General features: G+C 38.8%; 1 protein-coding gene across 1 annotated transcript; it reads right to left on the minus strand.

Moving 5' to 3' along the window:
- Positions 1-2039: 2039 nt before the first annotated feature.
- LOC306881860 (putative G-protein coupled receptor 160) lies at positions 2040-3063 on the minus strand. The gene has a single exon (XM_079436196.1). It carries the CDS (start codon positions 3035-3037, stop codon positions 2168-2170), a length of 870 nt encoding a protein of 289 aa, XP_079292322.1. The 5' UTR covers positions 3038-3063; the 3' UTR covers positions 2040-2167.
- Between the last annotated feature and the right edge of the window lie 11816 nt (positions 3064-14879).

Here is a 14879-nt window from a genome sequence, read left to right on the forward strand (position 1 = left end):
CCTTTTCCTGAAGACGTCTGAGCGTGGTGACTCTTGATGCACTGACTCCAGCTTCAATCCACTCCTTGTGAAGCTCTCCCAAGTGTTTGAATCAGTTTTGCTTGACAGTATTCTCAAGCTTGCAGTCATCCCTGTTGCTTGTGCACCTTTTCCTACCCAAATTCTTCCTTCCAGTCAACTTTGCATTTAATATGCTTTGATACAGCACTCTGTAAACAGCCACACCTTTCAGTAATGACCCTCTGTGACTTACCCTCTTTGTGGAGGGCATCAATGTTCGTCTTCTGGATCATTGCCAGTGGCCGTTATCAGGTCACAGATATGGACCAGAAGGGATCTGCTGAGCCTACTGGTAAGCTGAGAAGGCTGTTATCATCGATCCACATCCTTAATCACCGCACACATGTATGAAGGTGAAGTTATCACTGGAGTACCAACAGAGGCGATCATTTCCCCAACAACTGCACACGGACCAAAGACCAGCGAAATAGCGCATTAAACGATGGATTTAGATGACTTCAGGACACATATACAGGTACCTCTTATAAAATACTCCATTGCTTCGTGTTTATGAATGAAGTTATTAATTAAAATTTGCCTGTGGTGAGAAAGGGATCGTGTAAAAAGTCCACACATTTACCATATTCACTCGACCATGTCATGTGTTATCAATGCACAGTTACCACAAAATATACCATGCTTCTCCCACCGTAACCATAGTTTTACTGTGGTATTTGTTAAAGCACAATAACTTCAATATTTACTATTATTGTACGATTATTGTGGTTTCAAAGAACAAGAGATACTCTGAATTTATACTAGGGATGGTCATTAATTGAAACTCAAATGTAAATATTCTAATATTTTGAGAGACTGATTTTTGATTTTCATGAGCTGTAAGCTCTAATCATCAAAATTAAAACAAAAAAACTTTTGAAATGTTTTACTTTACATGCAATGAATCTAAAATATATGAAAGTTTCACTTTTTGAAATAACTTACAAGAAAAATGAACTTTTTCACGACATTCTAATTTATTGAGATGCACCTGTATGTGCTTTTTCTGTGAGTAATCTGTTAAAAATATACATTAAAAGCTATCTGAATTTCATTTTAGTTTTTGGTCATGTAAGTAACAATCTGCACCAAATTGCATATTTTTGCTTAGTTTAGACCTCTGAATAAAACGATGTGTTTATGTTCGTTCATGAGTGTGAGCTTCTCACTATATTATATGGGCCATATATACAGTGTTGGGGAAAGTTACTTTTAAAAGTAATGCATTACCATATTGCGTTACTACTCCCTAAAAAAGTAACTAATTACGTTACTTAGCTACTTTTGCGTTACTTTAAAAAAAAATATGAGCAGGGCTTGATTGTTTTTAATACAAAAAGTTCTAATAATAGCAAATGTATAAGCCCTTTCACACCAAAAAGTGAAATGAATAAACCTCAGCCTGAAGGAAAAGTAAATTCACGTCTGTACAGTAGAACTCAGGAGAAGAGGGTTCAGCACTCTTCAGCAGTAAAAAACAATGAAGCACAATTGTTAGTTTATCTCAAGTCATTTTTGTTTATTAGTATGGTTGAACTGGATCATCAAAGGTCAGCATTTATTTAAAAAAAGTAAATAATTTAAAAAATCCAATACAAAAATAGATTTGTCTGACTATTTCACATCTTTAAAGGATTAAATCTTATTTTGTGTTCCCCAGAAGAAAGTCATAAAACGTTGAAACGACAGGGGTAAATATTGACAGATTATATATTTTTAGATGAACTCTCTCTAATGCTATCTTGTGTAAACATTCCTAAACTGCAATTGTATCGGCGAGTGAATAAACCGGTTAGACTGCTAGTTCAAATGTAAACATACTTCCTTATTTTTGTGTACCTTCCTTGTAATTTTCATGAGTGCAGTTTATTTGCATATAGACGGAAAAACAATTGTAATTTTGAGCTCTCAGTTTTACATCATAGTCTTCTAAAAGGTGCTGGTCCAATAATACTTTTTCTCATAGTAAAGAGACGAATCGGTTGTACAAAAATTAAACCTATTTGTATTTTTCTTTTTTAATGCAAACAAGAAAGCAAAGAAAAACGCCTTCTCCAGAGTAAACATGGCCAGATATTTAATGTTTAACTTGAGTGCGGTCACTAGATTGTTATCCATAATTCCACTCGTCAGCTCCATATGTAAAACAAAAGTACCAGGAACAAAAACCATCTGTAATGGTGTCGGGTTTCTTGGAAGTCGATGTAATAGAGCGACCGCACAGAGCCAAAGCGAAGAAAAAGCTGTTGACGAAACACAACCAGATAACATTGAGCTGCAGGTGCGCGTGCATCTCTATCTGCAGCAGCGGCGAGATAATCATCAGAACGAGAAATGAGGCCCATGTACTGAGGAACGTATGCATGGCCCGCCTTAAACAAACAACGCAGCTTTGTTGAGTGGACTGCAGAAACACTTGCACCCTCCATTTCTCAAAAGGAGCGTACGAGTAAAGCAAGATGCAGGTAACCATCAGTAGCAACGCAACGAGAATCTGAGAGCTCTGAGGGCTACTAAACAGCTCACACTGGTGCTTCTCATCATCTTCTAACAACAGAACAAAATCAGGCTGCCAGAAGACATACAAAGCTGCTAGAATCCAAAGGAGACTCACTCCAGCAATGTAAGTAAGCTTTTGTTTCCAGGATGTGTGCGTTGAGCTTGATGATAGTGTGCAGTATTTGTCTAGTCCTACAAGGAGGAACACTGGCCAGTGGAGCACAGCGTAGATTAAACAAGCAATCTGAGTCAGCAGGCATACGTGATACCTGGTGAAGTGCCAGCCTGAGATGTTGAAGTCTTCCAGATAGAAAATAGCTGCGAGGACAAAGCTCAGGAGACTGTCAATCAGTGCCAGGGAAATGCAGAAGAATCCTTTGAAGCTCCTGATCATGTAGTGTCGCTGCACCACGACCACCAGCCAGTTCAGCAAACCCTTGAGCCACAGAGCCAGCAGAAGTGCAGGGATTGAGTTTTCCATAATCCAAGGCTGAAATCAGCACAATCAACAGACCAGACTTTCTTGCAACTGGCCAACAGTTCCTCATTGAAACAGTTCACACCCGCTGTCAGTAGACACACCCTACTGAGGAAGGCCAACCCTGCACATTAAACACATCGCCCACTTTCATTTGGAGTTCTTTATTGTTTAAGCATGTATATGCATTATATAATTGTTTCCATGTATTTCAATGTAGATGTGGCTTTACATCTGTCCTAATGCTGATGCAACAACACTACTCATTCAGCAACTTGCAAAACTGTATATGTAGAGATAAAAGCTGAAAATAAACACTATAGCGTAACTAGAGTAACCTGTATACCAGCATTGCAGTACTTGCCAGTTCTTGTCTTGATTCAACAGTTCCTGCCAATAAAAAATTAAGTGTATTGTATGTGTAAATCTAGTGTACTGATATAACAAACAAATTTCTGTATGTATTTATTTGAAGGTCACATTAAAATATTTTGGAAAACCATGTTTAAATTACCATGTCTGTCATTTCATTTAGCTACTTTTAAAACTTTTATTGTTTATTTTATTGCTACTTTTGCTCCAAGTCCAAACACAGAATTTCAATCTTTACTTTTTTTTTTCATTTATGGCTGATGATCTAAGCAAAGAGTGAAATGAACACGAACAGTTTCAATATTTATTATGTGAAAATGGTTTATATTCATGTTCAGAAATGTACAAAAATTATAGTTGTTGCACAATATTGGCAAAAATAAATAAAGCTACTCTAAAGTAGTCATTCATTTTATGCCAAAATGCTTAAAATGTTTAAGACTTTCAAGAAAAGCATGCCAAAAATGATCTTGTAATGCATATGTGTCCACTGTTGGACATACAAACTAGAATTTTAAAAATTGTGTTTAAGGGTTAATTACTACAAGTCCACATTAATATCTCTTTGTAACATCCAGGTACAGGTTTGTGCGGAAAGGAACTTGACCTTAAAATGGTGTGTTTACGGCTAAAGCTACAGATTAATAATTGTCTCTAAAGAAAATTAAATTGAGTGTTGCTAAAACAGTGTTTTCAGAAGAGACAGGGACATGTCTGCATAACAAGCACATTAAGTTGGCTCCACCCTTCTTTTGAGGAAGATGTGGACAAGTATTCTCTAATGGTAAAAACCATTAGATTGCTCAGAACTTAAAAAGCAGCAGACTACAAAGGCACTGGACATAATTACAGGGTGGTTATGCTCCCTTCCTTATTAAAGGCTCTGTCTCCATCCCTGGCCAAAAAAATTGACAAGCCGGTTCACATTTTAATCTTTCATCACGCAAGGTGTTGTATTTGAATTTGCTTGTCCATTGAATCCTAGTCAGCTATGAGAAGATCAAAGATTTGACAAGGTTTTTTACAATTCTTTTCACTATTTGACCTGCCGGAGGTGGTAATAAACCTTTCAATTTTCAGAACTCAAACCAGCTTTTAAAAATGAATGTTTGCTTACTGATAGTTTTGGCTTACAACCAGGGTTTCTTTTCCTCTTTATGGGTAAAGTTAGGGTTTTTTCAATTTCAAGCTTTTTATTGTCATTGCATCGGAATGCAATGAAATTTCAGAGACTATACTCAGAGGTGCTACAATATGATAACCACACAGTTAAAAAATTTCCTGTAGAAATTACAGTAACTTACTGGCTGCAGTTTGCCAGTTTGCAATAACATTTTCATATTTTCACAGATTCAGTCAAGACTCAAACAAAACATTGTTACAAACTATTATATATATTACATCCTATTCTAATTTATCCTAAGCACAACTTATTATGATAATAGTGAATAGCGATAAAAGTGAATCTTCAAAAAGAACTCAACTTTTATTACACATGGACTATATTTTTTCAAAGCTGCCAGCTGAAATCCACAAACTCCTTAATGAAAGAGGACACATGAGGGTTCAGACCAGAGTTTCTCCTTTGCACTATCTTCTCACTTCTTTTGCTGATCAGGAATTTTGCAGAGCACTTGCTGTTGACAGGATTGATCCTCGCAATGAACCTTCACATAAAATAAATAATTCATTAGACCATTTCATTTTCTTTGTAAATATTTTTTAAAGCATTAGTTCAACATTTACTCACCCTCATGTCATCCCACATATGACTTTCTTCTGTGGAACACAAATGGAGAGTTTTAGGGGGAAAAAAGTCTGAAAAAAAGTCCTCTGAAGCAAAATGATAGGTGTGTAAGAAATATTTTAAATAATTTAATTTAACCACCGGGCAAGTGTCCTACATGTGTTTGTTTGACGTTAATGTCAGTACGTTGTGAAGCATGATATAAGCACATTGTGAAACTCGTGCAACATGTGACGGTCCTATGTGCATTCTCATCACTTCTCAGCCGAGATTCACAACAAGCTTGTCAGGCTTCACAATAAGCTGTTATTTACAGAACTCATGCGTGAACTCATGAACCCATGTTTGACAGCTGGCCAGAAGCAAAGGTTTATAATTTGAAATGTTTAAAATATCTATAGTTTTTCAGAAGACATTGATTCATCCACTGGGGTCACATAGCGTTGTGATTTCTATGTGTGGTTTTTGAAGCATCAACTTTGAGGGACCAATCCACTTGCATTATATGGACTTACAGAGATGGATCATTTTTCTAAAAACCTCTGATTATGAGGGTGTTGAAGTGATGAGAGAATTAGCATTTTTGAGTGAACAATCCCTTAAAAAGGAATAGTTCACTGAAAAATTTCATTCAGTCATTGTTTATTCACCCTCATGTCGTTCCAAACCTGTATGCACTTCCTTCTTCTGTGGAGCAGAAGTAGAAGGCCAAAAATAAAGTGTGACAAAAAGTTTATTTTTAAAAATCATCATCATGTAGTACTAAAATATCTTACCAAGCATGATCAGCCTTGGAGTAGAAAGAAGTTAAAGCCTGGTCTTTGCATCTGCCAGAGTTGTTATGACCTACACACACACCGTTTTTTCTAAGTGTCAGTTATATAGCAATCATCAGTTGTCAGATATTTAAATGAAAAACATACATCGGCTAAAAGTAACATCTAATCCTCCGTTTCTTTTAAGTGGGCCATCAACAACAGGACCGATTCACATCTGGCACAGCAGCAGAAAGCGCAGTAACGTTAATCTGCACAGATTTCTCAAAATCACATTTATGCTTCCTATAAGGTGTGCTGAAAATGATTACTTCACTCTAAAATACCTTTTACAGTTACTAACTGGACATTCAGTTTTGTTTTGACCATCTCGCCATCTTAGGTGTTCACAAAGGCTGGAGAATTTAGTCGACACGAAAGTAATTTACAGCTTTCCACGGTGCATCTAGAATTCAGATTGTGCTGTTCACATCTGATCACTATTTTTGGGGGCTTTCTGTGTTTGCGGTAACGTTACGTGTGCGACTGAAGAGCGGAGAGGCTATAACAACGAGCAAGCATACGCGAAAACCTGAAGTTTTCGCTTTGACATGATTAATAAATGCATAATATATTCCAAAGAGACGCCACGGTGTTTGAAGACGAACATTGCGGGTTTCATGCTAGCATTAAATGCATACTGTACATTATACACTTGCATGTGATTACACAGCTGTACCATTGAAAGCTCAGTTTGTTGGCCAACAATTTCATTCAAGTTCACATAAAAACTCACCTGCTACTGACGTGGTCAGAACCAAGACAGAGACCTGATTTTGTTCACACTTTGATGGTGAAACTTTCTACAAAAAAGGACAGAAAGATCTTCTTTATTATTATTTGCGCAAAGTTCTCTTCAATCTCAAATTAGTTTCCGCTCTCCAACGAACACCGTGTCGTGTCGTAGTCGGTGTTTTTAGGGGTTCGTGCACGTAGTGCAGAAACCCTATTGTATTTGTTAGGATTTTTATTATTATTATTATTATTATTATTATTATTATTATTATTATTCTGCCTTAAAACGAATCGTGCAGCCCAAACCGTAAGGGCTAGAGAGCTGAAACTTGGTCAGAAGGTAGTAGTCTTGCTCGCTACTCAGATACAAAGAATCGGCCAAATCGGCCAAACGGGGGCGCTACAGCGCAAAAACCTAAAATTTCAGACATTTTTGGCCCACAGTCGTAAACCGTGTGTCGTAGACTCAAAAACTTTACATCGTTGCAATCCTTGGGTTAGCCCGAACAAAAGTGGAGTCCGAAATTTTTGAGCTACGACGCTTCCTTCTTGCCCTAAAATTGACCTATATCCCAGACCTACTTTTGCGAACTAGTCCTAGGTTTTTCGCCCGATCGGAACCAAACCAGTGCAGAAATATTCTGTGGACACTGAATATCAATAATTATCAAAAAAAAGTTGAAATTTTGATTTTCGGGCGATACAGTACTCCAATTAGCGTCTATGCTAACGTTAGCCAAATGTTGTTGGAAGTATAGCTCTGGAACGGAATGAGCTATATTCACCAAACTCGGTACAAGTATGTACGAGCTCAATCTTTGGTCAAATAAAAAAAATTGCGAAGCTCTGCCACTTAGGGGCGCTATAAGACAGAAAAAACATATAAATGGTTATAACTAGGCAACCGTTGGTCCGATCGGCTTCAAAATTGGTATGCAGCATCTTGGTCCAAAGGGGCACAAGTGTATATGAGGACATTCACGTATCTCAAAAAACATGGCCGCCATTGGCCAAAACATTTCAAGCACCAATTAGACAAGGTTAACGGAGGTCGATCGGAACAAAACTCGGTGGGCATGTTCGACTCATGGCCCTAAAGGTCTGTAAGAATTTAGAAAGAAATCGGCCACAAGTTGGCGCTAACGAGATTTTTGGCTCTGTAATCACGTGGTGTTTTACATATCCACACATAATGCATATCATCTGATAGATCTCCTCATAATGAACAACATTTCCTCTTGGACCAAAGCTGTCAATCAAATCGTTCATTAAGTATTCAGAAATATGTCTAAAACCTACTTTTGCGAACTAGTCTCTGGTTTTTCACTCAATTTCGATCAAACCACTGCAGTAATAATCTCTGGACTCTCTAGATCAATAATTATCGAAAAAATGTTGAATTTTGTCCTTTGGTTAGCCATAATTGGCTCATTTCAAAAAGGAGGCGTGGCCACACATACCCAACAGCCTATAAAACCTAAACGAAAACTTGAAACTTTACGAAAGTTGGTGAAAACATGTGTCACATGACTGTGAACAAGCAAGAAAAGTTTCATCAAGATCGGACCATAGGTGGCGCTATAACAGTCAGAAAAGCTATCAAAAACACAATATTTCAACTGTACATGAAATTAACTGTAAAAAAAACATCTTAGATATTCACAAATACATAAGTCATTCATATCACATGATAGATCTCATCATTCTGAACAACTTTGTCTCTAGGAGCATTTCTGTCAATCAAACCGTTATTTAACTATTCGCAATTAGGTTTAAAACCTACTTTGGTGAACTAGTCGTAGGTTTTTCACCCAATCGCAACCAATCTACTGCCGAAATGTTCTCTGTCTAGGGCTTATTAATAATTATCAAAAAAATCTTTGAAACATCCACTCACTTTTGTAATGGGGCCCAAAAACGTTTAAAAGTCGAGGACCTATTTTACGAAAAATCCTATAACTCGTGAACGAAATGAGATATCTTCACCAAACTTGGTACATATATATAGCAATAGGAACTTTGGTCAAACAACAAGAAATACCACTGATCTGCCACTTGGTGGCGCTATAAGATCGAAAAAACTGTAAATGGGTAACCGTTAGTCCGATCGACTTGAAACTTGGTATGCTGTGTCTTTGTCCGACGTGGCTGAAAAATCTATGAGGACATTCGCGTATCTAAAAAAACATGGCCGCCATCGGCCATTAAAATTTGAGCACTTATTAGACAAGGTTAACGGAGGTCGATCGGAACGAAACTCAGTGGCCATGTTTGACTCAAGGCCCCAAAGGTCTGTAAGAATTTTGAAAGAAATCGGCCACAAGTTGGCGCTAACGAGATTTTTGGCCTAGTGATCACGTGGTGTTTTACATATCCACAAATAATGCATATCATATGATAGATCTCCTCATTCTGAACAACTTTGCCTCTTGGACCAAAGATGTCAATCAAATCGTTCATTAATTATTCAGAAATATGTCTAAAACCTACTTTTGCGAACTAGTCTCTGGTTTTTTGGTCAATCTCAAACAAACAACTGCAGTAATAATCTCTGGACTCTCTAGATCAATAGTTATCGAAAAAATGTTGAATTTTGTCCTTTGGTTAGCTATAATTGGCTCATTTAAAAAAGGACACGTGGCCACAAAAACCCAACAGCCTATAAAATGTAAACAAAAACTTGAAACTTTACGAATGTTGGTGAAAACATGTGACACATGACCGTTAACAAGCATGAAAAGTTTCATGGAGATCGGACCATAGGTGGTGCTTTAACAGTGAAAAAGGGCTTCTGAAACAGTATTTCTAAGGGAAATGACCTCAAATTGCAATAAAATATTAATAACATTCACTTATACACTACATCTTCATATCATCTGATAGATCTCCTCATTCTGAACAAGTTTGTCTCTTGGACTAATGCTGTCAATCAAATCGTTCATTAATTATTTACGAATGTGTTAAAAACCTACTTTTGCTAAATAGTCTCTTTTTTTGTTCAATCTCGATCAAACCACAGCAGTGATATTCTCTGGAGTCTCTAGATCAATAATTGTCAAAAAATGTTTATAATTTAAGAGAGATTGGGCAAGAAATAAAACTATTATAGTTAAAAAAGCTTAAAAACAGTGTTGTATGAAAAATTGGCTTTTATAACCACTAGATCGCAGCGTAAGACCACTAATGGCGAATAGGTGCAATAATCTTTCTTACCTATCACTTATTTCAAATATCTGCAACAAAATTGTGTGTGTGTGAATATGTTCATAGAGTATTAATAGGCCAGTTTAATAATTTAATTTCAGTGTGTGTGCATGAATGTTGTGTGTCTGTGAGCCTGCTCTCCATTTTGGATGTTTTTAACTGTCAGCCATACAGGTTGGTAATAAAATGTTCATATATATTCATTTATACACTATATCTTCAAATAATATGATAGATCTCCCCATTCTGATCAACTTTGCCTCTAGGATCAGTGCTGTCAATTAAACTGTTATTTAAGTATTTGAGATTACTTAAAAAACATGCTTTTGTCAACTAGCCTTCAGTTTTTAACTCTGAATCAATGAAATCATTTCAGTACTGTTCTCTAGACTCTCTGGATCAATAATTATCAAAAAATGTTGATAATTTAAGAGAGATTGGGCAAAAAAATAACACTATAATAGTTATAAAGCTTAAAAACACAGTGTTGTATGAGAAATTGGCTTTTATAACCACTAGATGGCAGCGGAAGACCACTAATGGCCTTATTAAGCTGTAAAACAGCACTGTTCAATGGTTACTGAATGATTCAAGATAAAACATTATAAAATCACTGTTATAACATTTTAAACCTCATTGAGTCAAAGTTTACCATTTTGTTCATACAGACATATCAGTTTTTATAATTTTGCCAGATTATGATTACAGTGAAACCTGAAAATGACATCTAAACTCTTAAAAAGTGAATAGGTGCAATAAGGTTTGTTACCTATCACTTATTTTAATTCTCATTCTGATCAACTTTGCCTCTAGGATCAGTGCTGTCAATCAAACTGTTAAGTATTTAAGATTACTTAAAAAACATGCTTTTGTCAACTAGCCTTCAGTTTTTAACTCAAAATGAATCAAATCATTGCAGTACTGTTCTCTAGACTCCCTGGGTCAATGATTATCAATTTTTTTTTTATAATTTAATAGAGATTGGGCAATAAATAAAACTATTATAGGTAAAAAGCTTAAAAACACAGTGTTGTATGAAAAATTGGCTTTTATAACCACTAGATGGCAGCGGAAGACCACTAATGGCCTTATTAAGCTGTAAAACAGCACTGTTCAATGGTTACTGAAGAATTCATGATGAAACATTATAAAATCACTGTTATAACATTTTAAATCTCATTGGGTCAAAGTTTACCATTTTGTTCATACAGACATATCAGTTTTTATAATTTTGCCAGATTATGATTACAGTTGAACCTAAAAATGACATCTAAACTCTTAAAAAGTGAATATGTGCAATAATCTTTGTTACCTATCACTTATTTTAAATATCAAACAACTGTGTGTGTGTTAGCAGGCTTAATGATTATTACTGTGATAGTCTGACCATTTCATTTATGTGTGTTTCTGTGTGTGTGTGAATATGCTTATAGAGCATTAATAGGCCAGTTTAATCGTTTAATTTCAATGTGTGTGCATGAGTGTTGTGTGTCTGTGAGCCTGCTCTCCATTTTGGATGTTTTTAACTGTCAGCCATACATCCAGGTTGGCCAACCTTAAAGGGTGTCAATTTCACGAACCCCGGTTAATCGCTGCTTGCAGCTATATTTATTATTATTATTATTACTTTGTTTTTAATTAAACCAACAACTAACCCCAAAAATTACACTGGCATAAAACATGTAATGAAAAAGCAATAACATTGGACATACATTTGCAGCTGCGAGGCGTGTGCGTCGTCATTTTCTTCTTTTTCTTATTTCTCCAAAGCCTTTCTGTCATTGGTCAGGTTTCACACTCATTTTTTATTTTTTTTACTGTATTTGGATTTACAGTAAATGAAAAAGACTGTATGTTATTGGTGCCAAGAGGATATTTCCCATAATGCAACTTGAAAATACAGTAAAATACTGTGTTTTACAGTAAAGTACAGTTCATATTACAGTTAAATACTGTGTAATTTACAGAAATCGCTAACAGTGCACATACACATAGACCACTATACGTAATCAAATCGATGTAAAAAATATGAATGATGCAGGTAAGACAAAGTGCAGTTCTAAATACAGAAATTATTGCACAGTCCACAAGGATTGACATAAATAAATAGTGCAAAGCATCCCTTAGTTCAGGGACTGAATGGCTTTTGGATAAAAACTATTATCTTAACAATGTTAACTAAACCTTAGCAATGTTTTTGCTCTGGATAGATACCGAGTGTTTGCAATGTCCTGCAGTAAGGGGAGAGGGCAGCCAGTGATATTCTGCGCATTCTTTATGACCATCTGTAGAGCCTGAACAGCCCCAACGTAAGACGTACCACACCGTAAGACAGTATGTTAAAACAATCTTTATGGCAGCGCGGTAGTGTCACGGTTTGGTTTCTGTTTAGTTTCCTTTTTGCCCTTATTTGGTATTTCCTGTTCTAGTTTCCTGTCATTAGTTAATCATCGTTCATCCTGTTCACCTGTCTTGAGTTAATTATCTTGTTTCTTCGTTTGGTTGGTCCCTTTAAAAGTCTTGAGTTCCCTAGTCTTTGTCTGAGATTATATTGTTTAAATGGTATAAGTGAGTTGAAACCTATTAAAATATTTCTGTTTCTTCATTCCTTCGTCGAGCGCTATTCATTCAACTACACAACCGTAACAGAATCTCAGACCTGTACAGAAGACATCACAAAATGAGGAGGTGGTTGGTCTTGGTTCCCTGCAAGGGAGGTCCGGGGAATTTCGACCTGGTCCCGCCGCCCACAATGATGATGATTCCTCCCGTGGCGATGACGATTACTAATTTGGAGCTCCTGGATATGGCAATACCCCTGGAGTTCTCGGCTCCAGTCCTCTCCCCAGAGCCCGCTCTTCTACAGTGCCCTCCTTTGCCTGCTCCACGCCAGCGCTTCCCTGTCCCTGCTCTGTCACAGCAATCCCCAGTGCTCGCTTCTCCAGAGCCAGTCCCTCCAGTGCCCGCTTCTCCAGGGCCATTCTCTCCAGTGCCCGATTCTCCAGGGCCAGTCCCTATGCTGACAGAGCGCCCCCAGAAATTAGTGCTGCCTGAGCGCCCTCCAGTGCCTGCTCCTCGCAAGTGCCCTCCTGCGTCTCCGCTGGTCCCGTCCAGCTCTCCTGCGTCTCCGCTGGTCCCGTCCAGCTCTCCTGCGTCTCCGCTGTTCCCGTCCAGCTCTCCTGCGTCTCCGCTGTTCCCGTCCAGCTCTCCTGCGTCTCCGCTGTTCCCATCCAGCTCTCCTGCGTCTCCGCTGTTCCCGTCCAGCTCTCCTGCGTCTCCGCTGGTCCCGTCCAGCTCTCCTGTCTCCCCGGTGGTTCCGTCCAGCTCCGCTCCTCCAGAGCGCCCTCAAGTGCCCACTCCTCCAGAGCGCCCACAGAGCCCGCTCCTCCAGAGCGCCCCACAGAGCCCGCTCCTCCTCAATGGCTCCCAGAGGGGAACTTCCCCAAGAAATTTTTTTTGGGGGGCCATATAGTCATGGCCTGTGTGGCCAGGCCAAGGGCCAAGGCCACGGAGCTCCCTGATCCGCCATGGCCATCCAAGCTCCCTGATCTGCCATGGCCGTCCAAGCTCCCTGAGCCGCCATGGCCATCCAAGCCCCCGGATCCACCATGGCCTCCCGAGTCTCCAGTCTTGCCATGGCCTCCCGAATCTCCTGATCCGCCCTGGTGGCTTCCCTTGTCTCCTCCCTGTCCTGGCCCTGCTCCAGCCTCCAGGAAGTGCAGACGCTGATGTGCCTTTTTAACAGCCACTGTTGTATAGGAGAGACTGTCAGATAAATAGATTCCCAGAAATGTAAAACTTTGACTCTTTAAAACTCTTTCCACATAGTCTCCATTTATAATGATGGGAAGGGGGTCAGCTTTGCACTTCCTGAAGTCCACGATAAGTTCTTTAGTTTTCCTTGTGTTTAACACCAGGTTGTTTTCAGAGCACCACAACATCAATTTCCTGACCTTGTCACGATAGGCAGAATCATCATTTCCAGAAATGAGTCCAATCACTGTGGTGTCATCAGCAAATTTTTTAATGTGGTTGGAAGAGTGTGTGGAGGTGCAGTCAAAGGTATAAAGGCAATAGAGTAGTGGGCTCAGCACACATCCCTGTGGTGAACCGGTGCTGAGAGTGAGAGTGGAGGAATGGTGAAGACAGAGCTTAACACACTGAGGGCGGCTAGTGAGAAAATCCATAATCCAGGTACAAAGGTGAGCAGAAAGGCCCAGATGAAGGAGTTTCCTGATAAGAATGTCCGGTATGATGCTATTGAGCGCAGAACTGTAATCGATGAAGAGCATCCAGACGTATGTACCTCTGTTCCAGGTGCTCCAGAGCTTTGTGGAGTGCTGTAGCAATGGCATCCTCTGTAGACTTGTTGGACCTATAAGCAAATTGGTAGGGGTCAAAAGTGGAATGGAGGCTGGCTTCAATATGCGTCAGAACCAGTCTCTCTAGACACTTTGCAACAACAGATGTAAGTGCAATTGGTCATTTAAACTGTCTGCAGCAGGCTTCTTAGGGACGGGAATGATAATGGCTGATTAAGGCAGGCTGGTACGATGGCTTGTGACAGGGACAGATTAAAAATGTCTGTAAAGACAGCAGCAAGTTTGTAGGCACAGGCCTTGAGTACCTTTCCAAGCACTCCATCAGGGCCTGCAGTCTTTCTTGGATTTACTGACCTAAACACCTGTCTCACCTCATATTCCTGTACAGTCAGTGTCTGGGTGCCTGTAACAGGAGATGTGTGTTGGAGTGGAGACTTCTTTTCAAAATGTGCAAAGAAACTGTTTAGCTCCTCTGCCAGTGATGCGCTGGTGTTACAGCCAGTGGTGGCACTGCCCTTGAAATTTGTAATGTGCTGCACTCCCTGCCACACCCGCCTTAATTGTGTTGTTGCCAGTAAAATGTTCCCCTGTAGGCCAGTTTAGCATTTTTGATGCCTCTTTTTTTTTTTTAGGGTTAAGTTTAAGGGTCA

The sequence above is a fragment of the Barbus barbus genome, assembly GCF_936440315.1.
Source record: "Barbus barbus genome assembly, chromosome: 15".
NCBI lineage: Eukaryota > Metazoa > Chordata > Actinopteri > Cypriniformes > Cyprinidae > Barbus > Barbus barbus.